Source organism: Phocoena sinus, chromosome 12 (genome assembly GCF_008692025.1).
Source record: "Phocoena sinus isolate mPhoSin1 chromosome 12, mPhoSin1.pri, whole genome shotgun sequence".
NCBI lineage: Eukaryota > Metazoa > Chordata > Mammalia > Artiodactyla > Phocoenidae > Phocoena > Phocoena sinus.
Window position 1 is genome coordinate 13308228 of NC_045774.1, and position 17143 is coordinate 13325370.

The 17143-nt window shown below is 40.1% G+C and overlaps 1 protein-coding gene across 6 annotated transcripts; it reads left to right on the top strand.

Annotated features, from left to right (window-relative positions):
* Positions 1 to 2538: 2538 nt before the first annotated feature.
* FBXO5 (F-box protein 5) lies at positions 2539 to 15657 on the top strand. Of its 6 annotated transcripts, none has more exons than XM_032651145.1 (6): positions 3085 to 3260; positions 6629 to 6687; positions 8200 to 8917; positions 10296 to 10386; positions 11333 to 11515; positions 12235 to 15657. In XM_032651145.1, exons 3-6 carry the CDS (start codon positions 8235 to 8237, stop codon positions 12484 to 12486), a joined length of 1209 nt encoding a protein of 402 aa, XP_032507036.1. In that variant the 5' UTR covers positions 3085 to 3260; positions 6629 to 6687; positions 8200 to 8234; the 3' UTR covers positions 12487 to 15657. The 6 variants fall into 6 exon arrangements, with proteins under 6 accessions (XP_032507034.1, XP_032507032.1, XP_032507037.1 ...); XM_032651144.1 differs by lacking the exon at positions 6629 to 6687 and adding an exon at positions 6180 to 6339 and having other exon boundaries at positions 3139 to 3260; XM_032651142.1 differs by lacking the exon at positions 6629 to 6687 and adding an exon at positions 6180 to 6339 and having other exon boundaries at positions 3205 to 3277.
* The last annotated feature ends 1486 nt before the right edge of the window (positions 15658 to 17143 follow it).

Sequence of the window (17143 nt, forward strand, 5' to 3'; positions counted from 1 at the left end):
TAGCCTCCACAGCAAAGAATTCTCTGGCCCAAAATGTCAGTAGTCCTGAGGTTGAGAAACCCTGTCCTACAGAGTAATCTCATCCTGGCATACAGCAGTAACTCCGCTGTTCTATAAAAATTCCCACGGTAGCTAGACATATTTGCCTCATCCAGTGTTCACAGCTGTATTTTGTGCACCTTATCTCCTCCCCCCTGTACTCATGATGCTTTTTATTCAAAGATTATTTACTGAGCATCTACGTCTATTAGGTGGCTGGCCCAGATAGGAAGCAAAGGGGCAGGTACCACGTCCCAATTATTTCCAGACATTTCCAGGATGTCTTGCATGCTGTAGATCTGCAGTAAGGATTTGGTGAGAATAAGGGCAATTCTCTTTGCACTTCATTTTGCACCTAAAAACTCAACAATTCTGATTGATACTGATTTGTAGAAAAAAAGGGGTACATATATCTGTTGACATCCAGTAAAATTCAGAATATCCCTTTCTAAATTTCTCACTAAAAATGAAACTAACAGGTGCTCATGAACCTACTGAAAAAGTTAAAGTTAACTCTCAGTTAAGAATAATATTTCAACATAATTAAAGCTCTAATAGTTAAAATCAATATTAAGTAACTTAATAAGCCTAAAGAAAAAGACTCTTAACAAACTATTCCAGCATGCAATAAAACATGCTTCACTCTTTATATTACCTTATATTACGATAGTAATTTTAGTTTTTCCAATATCTTAGCCTTTTTCTGAAAATAAATTTTAAAAATAACTGCTGGAGCATACCTTTTAAGCTGTGGTTAAGATTCAAAGGTTGTAGTCCAGGTGCTCAATTAATTTAATGAGAACCCCCCCTCCCCTCAAATTTCACATATTTGCATCTAAAAATAAAAAAGGTGAATAAAGATGATCTCTGAGGTCAAATGGGAAAGTAATATGAAAACGTACTTATAAGCAATCAAGCCTCCCACAAGTATTATTACTCCTCAGTATAACACAGAGGAAAGAGGAAAGTACATGGACTTATCCTAAGACTGGTGGTTCTGTGGGAATGAACTTACACTTTTAAGCACAATCAGAAAATGAAAACCCTAAGGTTATTGGGAGAACTAAAGGCTAATATTACAAAGTGCCTAGTAGATAAAAGCTACCATCGCTTTAATATTCATTCAACAAATCACTCCCTTGCTAACATTCCTTCAACGGTTAACCAAGTCCTACAGGATCTGGCTTCTACCTATTTGACCTCACCTCCTACAGTCTTTTGCTCTGTAGGCTCTAGACTTCCTTCTAGCCCTGGAAGAAGCTATGCGCCTTCAGTCTCTTTCCTCTGCTTACTATGCAGATCTCTGCATTGCCAGCTGAACATTCGGATCTTGGTCCAAAGCCTCAGAAACCTTCCTGACCACCCAAAGTCCTTAACCCTGCCCCTACTGCCCATTCTCTACCCCCTTATGTTGTTTTATATTCCTCTTTCATTCAATGAAATTGTTAATTGCGAACTTCTTTCCCATTAGAAAGTAAACTCCCTGAAGAACAGGACTTTTTGTCTTTTCAACCCTATGTCTGCAGGACCTAGCACCAGGGCCTGGTGAGAGACATGACTCAGGGGCAAAAATTTAAGGGGATGCCAAAAATTTCAGCAACCCAGAAAAATACTAATTTAATGCAACATTCTGAAAAATAAAAATTAACGCAAAAAAACATGAACTATCGAAAATTTTACATAAAGACAGGATCCACTCAGCACTTGCATGATTCATCCTGATCCCGGCCCTGCTTCACGCAGGACTGGCCCACGATTTGAGCGCTTACCACAAGCCAACTATTAACTCTCCCCGAGGCTGCAGAAAAGCAAAAGAAAGAGGGAAAACTGCCAAAGACAGGGATTTGGACTCTGGGGAGCTCACCTCCTGTAGCGTCACTGTGTTGTGACCAAAAGCTGGGTCGGGGGACTGCAACGTCACCACTTAAAGCACACATTCAAAGAGTGAAAAGTTCAGCATGACAAATTATACGGTACAACTTGTCACATAAGACTTAACAATTAATACTTCCTCCGTTTCCTCCATCACTAGAAAATCAGGCCAGGAGCCTTCGGTCCCAGGGTGTGGAAATGGGAACTCCCAGGCTAGGATGACTGATTGATTCATTCATTCTAGAGCAAGGACTACTGTGTGCGAATACAGTAGATTTAATAAGCTAAACGTCCGTAACAAAGCAGTGGTGGCTGGGGAACACTGGTTGAAAATAAAAACACGCTTATAGGAAGAAATGACTGTCCCAGCCTCAGCCCCGCCGGAAGGCTCCTGGGAGATGCGGGCCCAGGTCTCCCCGCACCACGTCAGCGGGACCAGCTCCATGTGCCGGGAGGGACGCGGCCCCTCCCACCGCGGCCCCAAGCTCTCCTCCCCCCAAACAGAAACGCGGGGGACCCCAGCGCGCAAGCGCCAACCCGCCAACAGCACAGCTACCGCCCGCCACAAGCGCCTGCGCGAAAGCGCTGAGCCGGGGGTGGGGCGAAACTAGGAGGAGAGAGGAGCGCGCCTAAATCCTAGAGAGGCGGGCTAAGTAGGGCTGGGGGAGGGCTCCTCTTCCGGAAAGTCTGCATTCCCGAACGACCACAGTGGCTACTCACCAAATTCCCGCTTGTGAGATGACCGGAGAAAGTCGGCCACCCTTTCTACGCAGCGGAGATCTTCAGACAGAAGCCGAAGCTGCCTTCAGGATGAAATTAGGACCCGCAGGAGGCCCGTTCTCCAGACGGCGAAGGGAAGCGTGGCGGGAGCGCGCATGCGTGGTAGGCTCCCTCCACGTGCGGCCCGGCAGTGGTCTCCCTGCGCTCCGAGGTCCCGCCCCCTGCCTCAGCATCTTTCCGGACGCGCGGAGCCGCCGGGGAAGAAGGAGGTTGGGCCTGGCGGCCCGGCCCCGCCTCGGCAGCCTCCAATTGGGCGTGGGTGAGGGCACCCCCTCCCGCCGCCTTCCCATTGGAGCGCGCGTGCGAGCGGCGCGGCCCATTGGGCCGTGCGGATTTGGGCACCAAATTCAAAGATTTTAAAAGTACCAGCTGGCGCCTTTTAGAAGCTAGAGCTGAGAAGCGGGTGGCCCGTTTCTCTGCCGCGGGCGCAGCTCCCTCACCTGAGGCGGAACCCACTTGCCCTGGCATGAGCCGGTGCCCCTGCAGCTGTTCCCCACGGCCGCCCTCCGGTTCCTGCCGCTGCAGCTACGGCGTCCTGACAGCCGCCGGGCGCCCTCGCCCCTCGGACGGTGGGTGAGAGGAGAGAGTGAGTGCGAGCGGGGTGCGCCTTCCAGGAGGGGTTCCCAGTGAGGGGGGAAGACTGGGGACAGCGCCCCGGACCCGACGCGCTCCCGAATCCGGCCGTGGGGCCCGTCGCTGGGCCTCGGGCGGCCGGCGGCGGCAGCGGCGGCGGGGGGTCCCGGGACCGGGAGGGAGAAGGCAGGGGTCTGGGGAGGGGAAGAGGTGCCGAGGCGGGACGGCGGGCCCGGGTCCCGCCGTGCACGCGTAGCTGGGCGCCTGCTCCCGAGGAGGTGCGGGTCGCGGCCTCTCCGATGGCCCTCTCTCCTCGCGCAGGGCCACCGACCTCCACCCCGCCAGCCCGGGCGCCAGACGCCCCTCCTTCCCCTCCCCCACCCCGGGGCTGCGGCTCTGACAGGGCCCGCGAGCCGGTGGCCCGTAGCCTCCGACCAGTGGCCCGACCCCCGCTTCTGTGCCCCGTTTCCCCGTGTGCCCCGCACCCCCGGGTCGGAAGTCAGTTCCCCCCGGTTTTCGTCACCTCAGCCTTCCTGGCGGGCGCGGGAGATCGTGCTCGCTGTTATCTCCCGCCTCCTCCGCCGGCCCGCGCCCTGAGGGCCACCCCTCCGACCCCTCGGGATTTCCAGGGTTCCCCCCAACCCAATCCCGCCAAATGCAGGGCCCCCTCATCGGGCCAGGCTCTGCTGGGACTTCCAACCAAAAATGTTCAGTTTCTCCCTTTTTCCCTTTACCCAGTGACTCAGTCTCAAGGCCTGGAGTCAGGAGGGAGGAAGAAAGGCACTTTTTAATACAAAACCCTGAATTTTTCCAAATTGAGACGGTCTTGAAGAATTTGGGAAGCAGATTTGAGAAGTGAAGAATCAGTTATCTTTTTTCCCCGCGCTCCTGAGGAACCAGTCTTTTATTCCACCTCTTGGGTGGAATGGAAGGCACTCAGATAAACGCTGACTTTTTTATCCTCTTTGTTGCTGTCTCCCAAAAGAGATCCAGATGCATTCATTTTACCTCAGAAATGACCAAGAATTTTAGAAATTAGCAACTTGATATTGTATATTTGGTCATCACTGAAAAGTGCTCCTTTCTTTAGAAAAGGAATGTAGAAAGCTCAAAAAATATTTTAACAGGTTAAGTCTGTTTCTAGAAAACCCTGAATCTTGAGCCCCTCTGTGAAATTCTGAAGCTTGGTGGCTCTAAGAAGGGATATTTTTGGTTGCTTAATTCCAGTTGTCTTTACTACCTTGCCCCTCACGAGAATATTTGCTGGTCCCTGGATTTTTTTTCCATATTTACAAATTTGAGGAAATGAAATTAAAAATCTATTGCATTCCATTACTTCTGAAAGTAGGCTTTTCTGAAATTTTCTCTCAGGGATTATGGCTGATTTGCAGTTGATGGCGGCAGGCCTTGGGGCTCTCTTAAATTTTTAAGGACTTGCCGTGCCTAATTAGTGTTGGGCACATGCTGGTTGTCTTCTAGGTATTGGGGATTGTAGAACTTGATTATTTAGCATTGGGATAGTGGTAAAGATTTTTAATTCCAAGCACAGTAATCTTTTTAACTATGGTAATATGACACGTCACATCTACATTGGAAGGTCAAATGGAAGGTCAAACTTTGTATGGTTAACTATCATACCACTTTCTCGTGATTGGATTGTTGAGTGGGTAACTAAGGTTTTAAGAATGTTATCAACTCTCAGGTAGACATAAGTATTTCCATTTTAAAGAAACTGAAAGACTAATTCAGCGTTCTAGGTTACAAAACTAGTCAAAAGGCTGAGCAAGGATTTTCATTTGAAGTCGGATATGATTCCTAGGGAAAGTATATAATAATCTGAAATGCATAGGTCTGTGTAGGATGCATTTTGCTACTTTTAAAATGTTCGTGATTTACAGTATAAAGAATATGAAGGGATTTGGCTTACAAGAATAATATGGTGAAAATAAGTTTTATTTATTAAACTATAAGTGACAGGGACTCTTCCATACATTTAATCCAGTTTGGTTGGTTTTCTTACCTGCATTTTATAAATGAGGAAGCTTGCTTAGATTTTTGTTTGTTTGTTGTTAGCTTTTTGTACGTGAGATGCTCAAGGTTTAAACCCCAGGGTATTCTTTACTCCCCTTTCCTTCATCATCCACATCTAATACAGTACATCCCCAACCTCTGTTGACTTTATCCTTCTAAAAAGATCTCAGATCTATCCAGTTATCTTTATTTCCGCTGCGGCCATCCGAGTCTCAGGTACCCAACTCTCTGAACTCCTGTGATAGGCACTTCCAGCTAGCCTCCCTGCTTTCACTTGAATCTTCCCACTATCCATTTTCCACAGTTGCCCATCCTTTTTTTTTTTTTTTTTGACGTAAACCAAATGTCTCTACTTAGAACCCCTCAAAGGCTCTTTTTCACACACTAAATAAAAGCCAGTACACCCTAAAAATCCTATAGAGCATACTGTACCTCTCCAACTTTCATTTTCAAGCAATTCTTCCCCTAGCTCACAAAGTCACAGCCCTGCAGGCCTTCCTCTTCCTTGAAAGCTCAACACTTGTCCTTCCAGTGTCCACCTCTGTCTGGTTTTTCACAAGGCTTTCAGATGTCAGGATTTCACCTCCAAAAGATTTTGCATGACTAGTTTCTTTTCTACTCCACACCCTGTCACTAAAGAGGCATTGGATAAATGAATGAAGCGGCAGAACTAGACTCTTAGCCCTCATCTATCTGAGTCAAGAGGTCACAGAACCGTGTGATACTTTTTTTTCCTTCCAGGGTAATATCAGATCAATTACATTTCCCAAATTGTTTAGGGGCATTTGGCTTGGTCATGGGGAAACACTGAACTAGTTAAAAAACAAGGAATTAGCTTTTTACAGTCTTTCAGCTTCCTTTTTTAAATAAAAGATGGTATTCAGTTTATTTTGCAGTATAAACTTCACACTCTAAATCTACAACCAGCATCCAGATTTTGGAACCAATGAAAGGAACCAAAGTTCCTTGGAGAAATAACAGATTTTCTGGCTGGAACAGGAAAAATACAAGATGATCGTGGAGCATCTTGTTTAGTGCCGAAAAGTAAGGAATGTCAAATGAACATGAACTTAGAATGGCAAAAGCTGGAACAATTTGAGCAACGATGTAAATAATGTAGTATTAAATTATAACCCAAAGTCCATAAGTCTATGCTTTTTTCTTTAATGCTCTTCATCTTACTTCCCAGGTGAGATAGTGGATGGAACAGTGAATTTACAGTGAAAAATAATCTGTCCCTCTTAACTACCTGTCAAATCTTAGGCAAGTTACTTAGATAAGCTTCAGTGTTCTTAACTGTAAATAATAATGCCTCTCCATTCTACCTCAAAAGGTTGTGAGAATCAAGTGTTTGGAGACACACTGGAAATTAACTTCGAAACACTTAATAAGGTAGTTGAATCATTATTAGCTCTAAATTTAAAGAACTGTCCATATCCAAAGAACAATGTTGGATGAAAGGGGTTCTATAGGATAGTCTCCCAGTAACTAAGTTCTAAAGACAGCAGAGAAAGAATGCTTTTGAAAAGAATTTTAACTTTCTGAAGTACAGTTTCAGGCCTCTTCCCTTTAGGCAACTAAACAAAGTAAAAGGTGTGTCTTTGTTGGTGGCTTCTTTTTTATCCTCTCAGATAAAATGTAGTCTTGTGTAAATCATACTTAATTCTTTACTTGAGGCAAAAATAAAAATCTCTTGGAATTTTTTACTCTTCTGAGTAGAAGAGAACCACTCAGTATAATTTGTTCTAGAGTTAGGGTTAATTGGGGGTTTATTTACTTTTATGCCCCTGAACTCTTAGTTTAAACCTAATTAAAAGAGTGTCTCTACCTACAAGGTTACTTGCTATCAAGGTGTCCTTTAGTACTTAGAGGTTCTAAGTAAAAACAGTAAAATTAATATGAACAGATGCTGTACTTAGGTACCTACATTTACTTATAGGGTAAATTTTTACCTACCTGTGATTGGTTTGCAGGGGGTATAGTAGATGGGGGAGTACATTAGAAGCACATACCATCCATATACTCTGCCTTCAAAAATGCTAAGCAATTTTCTTGAACCCATTCCTTCCCAGTCTCTACTACCTGACAGAAATTCTAATCATCCTTTAAAGCAGTGGTTCTCACCTAAGGAATGGGGGAAATTTGGCCTCTGCTGGCTTCCCCACACTCCAATAAGTGGTTACTGGAGACATTTTTTATTGTCCTGACTGGGGAATAGTGGCTGCTAATGGCATCAAATGGCTAAAAGTTGCTAAACATCCTACAGTGCACAGGACAGCCCCCAGCAAAATTATCTGGCCCAGAAACTCAGTAGTATGGTTAACATTCAAATGATTAAATTTATTGCCTTTTCAGTCCTTTCTCCAAGCTACCTATAGATTTCTTGATTCATTATTGTAAGCCTTATAATAATTGCTAAACTAACATTTAAATATACAAAATTTTTTGCTACTTTTATCAAAACTATTTTGGCATTCCCCTCCTCCATTGTCTTGACCATATTTCTCTAGAAGTATTTGATTTCTATAAGGATATTTCTTATCTCATACCCCACTCATGGTGCATCACATTTCCTTATTTGTTCCATAAGCACAGATATTTATTAAATAGTCCCTTTTGTCACTACTTTCTACTCAGATATGACTCTAAAAGTCAGATGGTAGAGTTATACAGATTTAAAAGCAATCTGTACTGAAGGTACCCCCTCAAGAGTAAGATGTATATACTTTTATAAGGTTTTAGTAATGTTTTCTCATATTAAACTTGGACAATTTCACAGCTACATAGGCAGTACCCAGTGCTGAGAGAATGCAAAGTAATTAAGTCTCTATATCCCAAATTTAGAAGTAGGGATATGTGGAAATTTTGCCATTAGGAAGTAAATATGTTATGTTCTTTTTGTAGGTTGTAAAGAAGAAAGTTCCACTGTCTCTGTCAAAATGAAGTGTGATTTTAACTATAACCATGTTCATTCTGGAATTAAACCGGTAAAGCCTGATGACAGTAGAAGACAAGGTTCCTACACTACTGCAAATTTGGAAGGTTCTTATAAAGACTTCATTAAAGACTATGAAAGGTTATCAGATATTGGGTCACCGATTGTGAGCCCCAGGATTGTAGAACTTGAAACTGAGAGCAAGCCCTTGCATAATAAGGAAAATCTACATGTACAGCAAACACTTAATAGTTCAAATGACATAGAAGAACTAGAGACCAGTGAACCTTATGAAGACAGTGGCTACTCTTCATTTTCCCAGCAAAGTGGCCTCAGTGAACATGAAGACAATAGCCTTCCCCTGGTGGAAAATTTCAGTGACAGTCCACAATCTTGCCTGCTACGGACACAAAGCCCAGACCAATATCCCAACAAAAACTTGCTGCCAGCTCTTCATTTTGAAAAAGTGGTTTGTTCAACATTAAAAAAAAACTGTAAACGAAATCCTAAAATAGATTGGGAGAAGCTCAAAGAATTTATATCCAGTGGAAATTTTAGACTGCAGAATATAATTGGCAGGAAAATGGGCCTAGACTGTGTAGATATTCTCAGTGAACTCTTTCGAAGGGGACTCAGACATCTCTTAGCAAATATTTTGACACAGCTCTGTGATATGGACTTAATCAAGTAAGTATTGTTGCTTTGTGGTCATTAATATAATCCATGAACATTTTTGTTAGATGGCTCAGTACCACCAGCTCATGCAAAGACATAGTACGGTAGTCGTGCACTGTTTTTAATGGAAGTGATGACTTTTGTCTGGTTGCTGGTATTGTACTACTTACGTGTCACTAGGAGGAAAGAAAGATAATTTTTAAAGTATGCATTTAATCCAGTTATTTCAAATTCATATTTATGCTATTAGAAAACTATTTCTGTGAGATTGGGATCTTTGTTCCTTTTGGTTCTGAAATTGTTCATATGTAAGCTCCATCTTTTAGTCTTAACTATAAAACAAGAGCCTAGGTCTGGTGTACACGTCCAATAGGCATTATGATTTTTGTCACACTTGAAAGTATGAAATAATTTCTGTTCTTTTTAGGCCATTTTCAAATTTGAGAGTGATGAAAATACAGAACCCACAAATGGGTCTGATTATTACTATTTCTTAGAAACCTTATACTGACCACCCTTTCGCATTCCACCAAAGAAAACCTGCTAGGATGAGGTAACTGAGAATTAAGCTGATTATCCAGACTATTGGATTAGATTGCTTCCAGCTCAACTGGGTTCATTTTTGGCTTTTTGAAAAATTTTTTAGAGGCTTTGTGTTACTTTACACTGGTCCATGAAATATAGGTGAAGCAAAACAGACATAAGTAAGGATTGATTTTTATTATTGGCTAGCTTCTTGAGGGATAATCAACCTCACAACATTTTTGTTAGCAAAATGGATTTTTAAAATTGATTTCTACTAATAGCAGTGTATCCTCAAGTTCTTTGAAATTTGTCTAATGATAATAAATAACCAAGATGGTGCCATATATACAGTGGGGCTTCTTATTTGATATTTGTGGATATTGTGAGAAAATGAAGTACGAAGTATAGTGGTTCTTAAGCCTGGATCCACTTAGGATTACTTGATGGCGAGCTTTTAAATAAATACAGCGCCCTGGCCCCCATTTTAGATCAGTTAAACCCAAGTGACTAGGCGTGGGCCATCCTTAAATCTTTCTCACTGTTGTGGCCTCTCCCGTTGCGGAGCACAGGCTCCGGACGCGCAGGCTCACGGGCCCAGCCGCTCCGCGGCATGTGGAATCTTCCTGGACTGGGGCACGAACCCGTGTCCCCTGGTCTGCAGGGCGAGTTTCAACCACTGCGCCACCAGGGAAGCCCCATCCTTAAATCTTAAGTGCGTACCTCAGGCAACTCTAATGTATAGCTGGGTTTGAGAAGCACTGCTAATAGAAATTTCTTTATTGTACTGTTAATGTTTCTGTAATATAGTCATCTTAGCTCTTTGTGGTGCTTTAATTGTTTCCTTTATAATCATTTACTTTTCCAGTGTGTCTAAAGTGAGCACAACTTGGAAGAAGATTCTAGAAGATGATAAGGGGGCATTGCAATTGTACAATAAAGCAATACAAAGAATTACCGTAAGTCTTGCAGTTGTTTTAATTTTAAAATATAACAGCTAGTGCTCTTTACCTTTGAAATTGGAGGGGGAAATAGCAAGGATAACAGATGATCTGGAAATCCTTTACATTCATAACTCATTAAAATAATTCAAGGATAAAGGGGATGGGATCCCACCCCAGTCGTTTATTTCTTGGGTTCTCCATGAAAGGAAATGTCCGAAGATAAAGGGAAAACTACTCAGATCTCAGTGAGAGTTGACCGTATAGCTAATCTTGGTTGCCGTTTGTAGTTTAGCTGTTAACAAATAAACAGTAATTATCTACATATTGAAGATTCTTAATGCAGGAAAGGAATTCATTTACTTTACCAAACAGTAACTTTGGAGATGTCTCTGAGAATAAAGATCAACACATGATTAAAATTTCAGGCCTAGGAGTTGGCCGACTTAGGTCCAGATTTTGGTGCTGCTGCTTACTAGCTGTATAGCTTTAGACAAGCATTGCTTAAATTCTCCAAGTTCAGTTTCTTTATGTATAAGCTGGTGTTAATGGAAACTTTTCTATTCCAAAAGATTGTTTTGGATCCATTCATAGCACTGAGGGGACACTTAAACAGTGACTGTTGCCATCTACTGGTGGATGGGGAGAATGACCTTTTGTTCTAGTGGTAGTGCTTTATAAATCATGTATTAAATGCTACATACTAAGAGTGTAAAGCACTTTCTCACAATTTCTGATTTGCAGTTTCACTCAACAGCTTAGTTGTTAGGCCTTAAATGTGTGAATATTTGTGGGTGGCTGTGTTTAAGCACATGCAGGTAATTTGGATGCAGGAATAAATCCTTTATTTTCTCATTTGCCCCTTTTACATGTACAACATGTACAAACATAATAAAAATTCCTGATTGTTGAGAATATAGGAGAATATTTTTTTAATCCTATTAAAACTTTTTTTTTTAATTAGGAAAAGAACATTAAGTTTTCACCACACGCTTCAACCAGAGAATATGTTTTATTCAGAACCCCATTAGTATCTGTGCAAAAGTCAGCCACCCAGACTCTCCCCAAAAAAGAAGCTCGAACCAAGTTACCTGATCCAGGTGATCAGAAAGGTTCTACTTACAGTCGACACAGTGAATTCTCTGAGGTAATTTCTTGTTTATTAATAAATTAGAAACATGGGACATTTATTGTTAAAAGGATTTAGAGTAAGAAAACCATTTATAACTCAACTAATCAAATTAGGGAAGTACACAGAGATGTCTTTCTGTGCCGAAAATAATAGATATCATTTGGCATTGTTTATGACAGTTCAATGTTGTTGAGATTTAATTTGGAAATACAAAGAGAATAAGGAAAAACCTTGATTTTGAAGTTTTTTTTATAAAACTGTTAAATACTACATTTCACAATTACTGCCTTTAATAACTGATGAAGAGAGCTAAGCAAGAAGTCAATTTTATCAGGCACCGCATAGATATGGAAACATGGTAACCTTCATAGCAATATAAAGATAAATGCCATATAATGTGATAGGTGTTTTTAAAAAAGTAGAACTAGAGGTGAAAGAGCAACCAACTCCTGAGTGACTCCAGGAAGATTTCACAGAAAAGGTGACATTTAAGTTCTGCACTGATGTGCGAGTAGCATTTATGAATAGGAGCATGTTTGTAGCATTAGGAAATAGCCACTGGATCAGTTGACAGTGGTTTCTCACCTGTTGAACAGAAAGCTCCTTAAAGGCGGGAGTTGTGACATTAGTGCTTTATACATGTATTGGGGAAGGCACAGAGGTGCACTTGTTTTGAGTAACTAAATTACATTCAGTTCTTACTAAAATTTGTTTATGGATTTTCTTCTTTCTAGGCTGCCAGAACTTTGAAAAAGAACGAAAGCCTCAAAGCCTGTATTCGCTGTAATTCACCTGCAAAATACGATTGTTATTTACAACGGGCAACCTGTAAACGAGAAGGCTGTGGATTTGATTATTGCACAAGGTGCCTGTGTAATTATCATACCACTGAAGACTGTTCAAATGGCAAGCCCCTAAAAGCCAGTTATAAAATGGGTCCTTTGCCTGGTACTAAGAAAAGCAAGAAGAATTTACGACGATTGTGATCTCTTAATAAATCAGTTGTAAGTGATCTTGAAGGTTAGTTAGAAAATGTTAGGTTTTAACTTAAAAAAATAAATGTACTATGATGTTCAATTTTATGTTGAAATCAGTGTAGTACATGGTTTTTTTTTCCCTCAGTGAGAAGAGAGGATACACAAACTCTTAAAATATTTTACAATTTAATGTGAAAAAATTCAAAATTCTCAATCTAAATCAGAAAATTTAAATATTTTAAGAAAAACTTTTTCTGATGATTGTGATTCAGAGGTAAAATAAAATTGTCTCGATTTTATGGTAAAGGAGGACCATGTAATTTTACCTGGACAATCTTAAATGTAAATCTTCTTTACCATCCATTAGCATTTGAGACATTTTATTTGCTGTACCAAATTAATAATACCTATTGAAATATCAGCTTCTGGTGTCTGTTAATTTAAGTGTTTTGTCACCTTTCTTGAACCTCTTTTTCAGTGTGTGTATTTCCCAAAAAAGTATCTTTTGTGAAATCTTGCTTTTCGTTATTCGTAAGGTTTGTATGTTTTAATATTTTGTACATATGTAAATATTTCTGTATTTTTTATGTGCCAGAGTAAGAAAATAAATGTCTCTTTTGTATATACATGTAAATAAATTTTTCTCCTGTTATGAATAAAATTGTTACAAGCTTAATAAATAATGTGAATCTTTTATCTAAACATTTTAAACCTAGAAACAGCTGAAGTAAGAAGCTGTAGGACACTGCCTGGTATGTGTGAAGGCATTGAGTGGGTCTTTGTGTCCTTATCTGAGGACCTTGTGAGATTACCAGGCTCTGTTCCAGGGTCTATTCCAGTTTTCTCCCCACCCAGTATCCTAGTAGTTGTGTATTTGGGTCTTGAAATAAGCATCTCAGGATGGTTCAATACAGGAGGACCATAAAACACTCTTTGAGGAATACTGGTGTATTAATTCATTCATCACTAAGCCAGTTAAACTGTATGGCTTAAACAGCCACAAAAGAAATATATAAAACTATACTAGAAAGATTAAAAATAGTATGTAGAATAAAATGTTGTCTTTGACTGCAATCAGAGCTTTTGTGCTAATAAGAGCCCAGGATAAGGACTTTTTTTTTTTTATTCCTTAATTCTAAAGTTGAATATATTTTGGTTTCAATTATGGATATGGAAGAATTAAAGAGTTTTAATTCAGATCTACCAAAGGCATAGACTTAAAGGTGGGCCACACAGGTGCTCTCAGTCAGTAGGTCCTCACAGAAGCTTAAGGGCTTTGCCCTTGATCTCAGCAGAAACCTAAGAGGATTTATCTCAAGTGGGTTTGTGGGTGTGTCTTTCGTCTAATGGAGTAGAACCTCCAATAAAATTAACACAGGTTTGCTTAAGCTTTGTTGATGTAAAATTGACAGACAAAAAATATTGAAGTGTATAATTTGATGTTTTGACATATGCGTGCATGAAGCCATCATTATCGCTGGAACGAAGGTAATGAATATTACCATCATCCACCCGGTTTTTCCTGCTTATTTGTAATCCCTCCTGTTAGTCCCCAGGCAATCACTGATCTGTCACTGTAGATTAGTTTGCCTTTCCTAGAATTTTGTATAAATGAAATAATTATGTGTTACTTGTCTGACTACTTTCAAAGAACATTACTTTGAGATTCATCCATTTTGTGTGTACCAGTACATCCCTGTTTCTTAAGCAATATACTATTGGATATACCAGTTTGTTCATATGTATGTTCACCCTGGTAGTTGGACATTTGGATTTTTTGCCCAGTTTTTTGCTATTAGAAATGAAGGTGCTGTAATCATTTGTATATGTCTTTGCAAGTGGTGTTCTTTCATTTCTCTTGGTAAATATCTAGTAGTGGATTTTGGATTATATGGTCAGTGTATGTTTAACTTTTTAAGAAAATACCAAAATGTTTCCAAAGTGGCTGTACCATTTTACATTCTCACCAGCAGTGTATGAGCATCCCATTTATTTCATGTGGTCATCAGCACTTGGTATAGTCTGTCTTTAATTTTAGCCATTTTAATGTGTATGTAGCAGTATGTCATGGTTTTAATTTACATCTCCCTAATGACTAAGGATGTTTGGCATTGTTATTTGCCATCTTACATTTTCTTTGGGCAAGTGTCTATCAAATGATTTGTGTGTGTGTGTGTGTGTTATTATTGATATGTGAGAGTATATACTCTGAGTACAAGTGCTTTATCAGGGTGTGTCTTGTCTTTCATTTTCCTAGTGTCTTTGGAAGAGTTTTTATTTTTGATCAAGTATAAATTATCAATTATTTGTCTTTAATACATCATGCTTTTGGTGTTACATCTCAGAAATTTGCCTAACGTAAGAGCATATATATCTTTCTCCTATGTTTTCTTCTAGAAGCTTTATAGTTTTAACATTTAGGTCTATGATCCACTTGCAGTTTACATTTGGAACATAGTGGGAGGTATCGACTGAAATGAGTGTCCGCTTGTTCCAGCATCATTTGTTGACATATCCTTTCTTTACTGAAACGACTTTTCATCTTGGTCAAAAATCAGTTTTACATAAACATGGGGGACTATTTCAGGACTCTATTCTGTTTAATTGACCTATTTGTTTCTCGAACTCCAAAACCACACTGCCTTGATAACTAGCTTTATGTCTTGAAGTAGTGACAGTCCTTTTTTCTTTTATTTCACAAAAAATATTTTCTAAGTCGTTTATCGTAGGTCCTTTGCATTTCATTTCTACATAAATTTTATAATTAACGACAATTTCTACAAAAATACATAATGGGCTTTTGATTGAGATTGCAATGAACCTATTAATCTATTGGATTAGGTTAGGAGGAGAGAATTGTCATCTCAACAACATTGAGTTTTCCAACCTGTGTACACAGTAGTTATTCCATTTATTTACATTTTTTTAAATTTCTGCTAGCGATGTTTTGTCTTTTAAGCGTCATGTTTTGCACATCTTATGTCATTTATTCCTAAATGTTTTATATTTTAATGCTATTGTAAATGGTGTCTTTAATTTCAATTTTTGATTATTGTTAATACATTGAAATGTAATTGATTGAACTTGTAGCTTACAACCTTGCTAAACTCAATTAGTTATCGGATTTTCTATGTAGATGATCTGTGTCTTCTGAAAGTAAAGACAGTTTTATTTCTTCCATTACAGTCTATATGCCTTTTATTTCTTTTTCTTGCCATATTATACTGTCTTAAACCTCCAGCAAAGTGTTGAATAGAATAGCCTTTAAAATATCCCCCAATAATGCCAACCTCTTGGTATTTACAACTGTGTGTAATCTCCTTCTACACCGCCTCACGTTTGGTCTACATGACCAATAGAATACAGCAGAAGTGATGGCGTGTCACTTCCAAGACTAGGTTATAAAAGACATGGTGATTTCTACCTCCGTTTCTCTCTCTCATCACCCACTGGGGCAAAGTCCATTGTGAGCAGCTTATAGAAAGGCCCACACTCTGGGGAACTGAGGTCTCTGTAAAGTGCCAAATGGCTTCCTCCCAATTGCCAAGTCTGTGAGTCTTCTTGAAAGCAGGTCCTCCAGCTCCAGTCCAGCCTTCAGACTTCAGTCCCTGTCAACATCCTGAGTACAAACTGAGTCACCCAACTAAGCTGCTCCCAAATTTCTGCGCCCACCCCAGATCATAACTGTTTTTTGTTTTAAGCCCCAAAGTTTGAGGAAGATTCCTTATGCAACAATAGACAACTCATACAAAGTGGGCACACCTTTCTAGGAGCCTTGGACAAGAGAAAGATGAACAGAAGTCTTTCATCACAACCTTCAGTTAGCTATACTAATTAATATTAAGAAGGTCAAGTCTTCCTCAGGACTCTGAGATGTATAATTTCTCGGCCTGGAATCAACACTAATGTTAAGTACAGGAGGCTAAGCCATCTTGCATCTGTGTAGAATGTCTCTGAATAAAGAACACATACTCCCAGACCAAAATAGGTTTGGGACTAGTATGATCACCAAAATGGACTATTTTAAGTCTGCTACAGAAGGAGTATAATGAGTAACTTATAGATGTTACTATTTTCATGGTGACTGTGATACGGTATTTTTTTTTTAATGATTCATTTTTTTTTACAGAAAATCATAGTACTGGCTTAAAGCTTCCTAAAACTTCTTTGTATTCTGGCATCCAGGGAGACCCTATGTTTTATGGATTGAATCTAAATAAATTTTATGTCAAAAGATCCCTTAGGTGGTTCAAGTTGTGACAAGAACACATGACTACATTCAGAAGGGCACTTGAGCTGCACCTGGTCACACGTGGTCTCTACTGGGAGCTAGTCTCCAAAATGACTTCCTTTATGTGGCTTCTCTGGTTAAGCCAGTGAGCAGTCTGACTTCTCAGAGTCACTCCTGGCCCCCTAACACGGTGCTGGGACCAACTGGTACCATTTAGTGGTAAATGCTACTTCATTGAGGACTTTAATGAAGAAAGGTCAGGTTTGGCAGCTCCGTAGTAGATCTGTTATCGCTTATGATGGTGGAGATTATATTCTAGGGTTTCTGCTAAAATGTCAATGTGTTCACATGCATTGGTCTTTTGTGAGCGTTCTCCTTGTCATATTTCACTGGAGTAAATACTGTATTCACATATTAGCACTAAAGCCTTGCTTG